Genomic DNA, 2,236 nt, shown 5'->3' with positions numbered 1-2,236 from the left:
GTGGGGGGGGGGGGGGGGGGGGGCAGGTGGGCAGAATTCCTCCAACTGAATTCCGGTGAGCTGACAGTTACAGGCTGCAGCAGCAGGAAGGCAGCAACCATAGCAGGAGCCTCCCTTTCAATTCCGCCCGGAGAATTTAATTGTCCTTAATTACACAGATGCCACTCGTATGCAAATTGTGCATGAAGAGTTCTCCTTTTGAATTGCAATTTTTCTTTCAAACCCTTGAGGAGCTGAAGTGTGATTGCTGAGGATGTCACAAAAGAAAGCGTGGCCCTGCGTGGTCACTCTCCTCACAGGCCGGGCCCTGCAGCCTGTTACCCTCCCGCTGGCCAGGTCTGCCCCCGGCTTGCTTGTTCCGGGGCCTCCTTTTCATACCAGCTCCTCCCTAACAACTTTCCCTCTCCTTCCAGCATTCTCCATCCCTAGAGAAGCACAGTATGAATCTTGTGCTCACAGGCAAAGAAGGCAGGGAAAGCAAAGATCAGCTGGCAGAAACGGGGTGGGATCCATGCAATCCTTGCATCAACAAACACCAATTCCAAAAGAAATCAAGCTCTCCAACAAAATCGTGTTTTGAACATTATAATAGCAACATGAAAAAAAAAATGCTGCTGTGACAAGTAAATAACAGGAAACAAAACTGTTGTGTGCAACATGATTACAACTGAAAAAAAAACTACAGAGGAAAATGAGAAGGCAATTACGAAAATATTAACCGCAAAGTTAGGATGAGTGGAGTATCAGTCACATTTCCCTTTCCCCTGATTTTCCAAAATTGTTCAGTGGTTCAGAGTGTTTAAGAATATTAAAAATATTCAGAGGGATGTGCTGAGAGAAAACTCAAGAGCAATAGGAAGGTACGTTCTTCCTAAATATAGCTGCTGATTATTTTTTGTGGATTCAAATGGCACATATCCACATTTATGAACTGTTTAAAAGCTAACAAAAGTTCCAGTTCCAAAACACTTGGTTATTTTACCCACTTCCCCTAATTCGCTGGTCACATCTTGGGCTCCTCCTCCTCCACCACCCCCTGGAAAGCTGAGATGCCCCAGGCTCCAGCCTCTGGCCCTCTTCTCTTACTCTTCTATCCTCCCAAATTTACATCTCTAGCCCTCTCTCCAACCCCAGCACCTCCACTGGGATGTCTAAAAGACATTCAAACTCAGCAGGTGTGAAACGAAGCTCCTGATCTCACCGCCAAGTCCACTCTGCCCACAGCCATCTCCGCTCTGTTGTTCAAGCCATAACCTTGGAGTCAGGCTTGACTGTTCTCCCTCTCACACCCACATCCAATCCATCGGAAATCCTGAGAGCTCTGCTTTCAAAACATAGCCAGAACTTCACCAGACTCACTCCCTCGACCCAGTCCAAGCACCATCATCTCTCCTGATCTCTTGGTTACCGGCCACCACATTCTCACTGGTCTCCTTGCAGTCCAGGCTCAACCCCAGCCAGCATGGCCTTGTTAAACCTAATTCAGACCACATCACCACTGTGCTCAAAATCCCCACGATAACTCCCCACCATCAAAGGCCTCACGTGAACTCCACCCCTTCCCACCTTCGGTTCCCTCCCCTCTTTGGTACATATTCTGCTGTAACCACAAGGGTCTTCTGGCTGCTCTGTGAATATTCTAGGTATACATTCTGACCTTCAAGGACTTTGCAGTGGATGTCTTCTCTGTCTGGAACATTCTTCACCCAGACAGCCTCCTAGCAAACTCCTTCACCTCCTTCAAATCTTTGTTAAATCTCACCCTCTTAATAAACTCAACCCCCTGTTCATAACCATCATCCCCACCCCACGATCCTCATCCTTTTTCCATACTATACATCACCTTCTAACATCCATCAAGTTTTGTTGTTGATTCTATTTATGTCTGCTGTCTCTTTCCCACACCCTACTGGAGTGCAACATCCACTAGCACAGGGATTTTGGTCTGTTTTGTTGCTAATGTGTCCTAAGCATTTAGAGAAATGACTCAGTAACATTTGTTGAATAAAAAAAAAAAAAAAACATTCCAACTGGTGTCATGGATTTATAAAATCATAGTTCAGGCCTCAGAATATTTCTTTTTAATTATCCAATATGAAGCTGCCCTCATCCTAACATGCCAGAAGCTACAGGATCAGGAAAAGTGTTTCCCAAATTTCAACTTAAGCCTTTATCAGATCTAATTTACAAAAACAATGAAAGTACATATAGAATATTTTTAAAAACTAATGTCAGG

General features: G+C 45.0%; 1 protein-coding gene across 1 annotated transcript in view; it reads right to left on the bottom strand.

Moving 5' to 3' along the window:
* The window catches only part of LOC103607071 (transmembrane protein 131-like), an 83,863-nt gene extending 82,635 nt beyond the window's left edge, over nt 1–1,228 (bottom strand). Inside the window, 1 exon segment of the mRNA XM_008591623.1 lies at nt 1,202–1,228. Within this exon segment, the coding sequence (XP_008589845.1) occupies nt 1,202–1,228 (27 nt within the window).
* Nucleotides 1,229–2,236: the final 1,008 nt, after the last annotated feature.

This window comes from Galeopterus variegatus, unplaced genomic scaffold (genome assembly GCF_000696425.1).
Source record: "Galeopterus variegatus unplaced genomic scaffold, G_variegatus-3.0.2 Scaffold7085, whole genome shotgun sequence".
Classification (NCBI taxonomy): domain Eukaryota; kingdom Metazoa; phylum Chordata; class Mammalia; order Dermoptera; family Cynocephalidae; genus Galeopterus; species Galeopterus variegatus.
This window is presented reverse-complemented; position numbering and strand designations above follow the sequence as displayed.